Source organism: Mus pahari, chromosome 16, assembly GCF_900095145.1.
Source record: "Mus pahari chromosome 16, PAHARI_EIJ_v1.1, whole genome shotgun sequence".
Taxonomy (NCBI): Eukaryota; Metazoa; Chordata; class Mammalia; order Rodentia; family Muridae; genus Mus; species Mus pahari.
Window position 1 is genome coordinate 63,373,904 of NC_034605.1, and position 999 is coordinate 63,374,902.

General features: G+C 45.6%; 1 protein-coding gene across 6 annotated transcripts in view; it reads left to right on the top strand.

Moving 5' to 3' along the window:
• The window catches only part of Dapk1 (death associated protein kinase 1), a 168,147-nt gene that overhangs the window by 117,051 nt on the left and 50,097 nt on the right, over positions 1 to 999 (top strand). For 5 of the 6 annotated variants that reach the window (XM_029547439.1, XM_021215999.1, XM_021216000.1 and 2 more), the window contains exon 4: positions 186 to 324. In XM_029547439.1, the coding sequence (XP_029403299.1) occupies positions 186 to 324 (139 nt within the window). Of the gene's footprint in view, positions 1 to 185; positions 325 to 999 lie in introns of those variants that run through there. The other variant, XM_029547441.1, reaches the window with a different exon arrangement.

The following is a 999-nucleotide window of genomic DNA, read 5'->3' on the forward strand; positions in this document are numbered from 1 at the left end:
GGAATGTTAAGATCCCTTATTCCTCTTTAACTCCTCAAAGCCCCTCTTTGCTCTGTCCCCTCGTTTGTGAAGGTAGCACATTGGGAAAGGACCAGGAGTGGTTGCGGCGCATCGTCCTGTGAGTTGACTGTCACCTAGGGGATGATAGAGGAGGACCCCCGTTAACCCTGGCCCCTGACTCTCAGTGTTGCAGGAGGTGAGCTGTTTGACTTCCTGGCTGAGAAGGAATCTCTAACCGAAGAGGAGGCAACGGAATTCCTCAAGCAGATTCTCAGTGGCGTTTACTACCTACACTCACTTCAGATCGCTCACTTTGACCTGAAGGTAATACTGCATGAGCGGAAGCCAGGCATGGCTTTTGTGGCTTGTTGGCCAAGAGAAACTGAGGCACCCGACATTTTCCTTCATGTGTTTTAACAATAGGGATTATTCATTCAATCATTAAGTTTATTAAAAAAGTAAATTATTACAAATCATTAGCATAGAATGTCTTCCTATAGTTAGAATGTCCAACCTCTGTTTTGTGGTGTAGAAGCTTAAGATCAATGGTCACAGTCGGAAGTAAGGAGTCAAAGGGACTTACTCACCAGGCCCTTAAGCAATGTCTGCTCTTGGACAGTGGGCCATTTTTTGGCTGGTAGCTGGACAGCTTTCATTTTCCTGTGGCTGTGGACTTTGAGTGGCAAGTATCTTGAGTGTTTTCTCCATTTGATATAAGCCTGGGGGCCTGATTTTTTTTTTTTTTTTAACTACCAGGCAGATCCAACCGTGACCTTGGTTGGGTGTAGGGTCTTGGTGTGGTTGGAGGCAAGGCTGTATTGGGGGATTAAAACTGTGTAAGCCCCATTTCCAGCTGTCACAGAGCATACTTTTTTTTGGGAAAGGAAGATAGCACAGGGACAACAGAAAACCGCAATGTTAAGATTGACAGGAGCAGAGCCACAGGAATGTTAAGATCCCTTATTCCTCTTTAACTCCTCAAAGCCCCTCTTTGCTCTG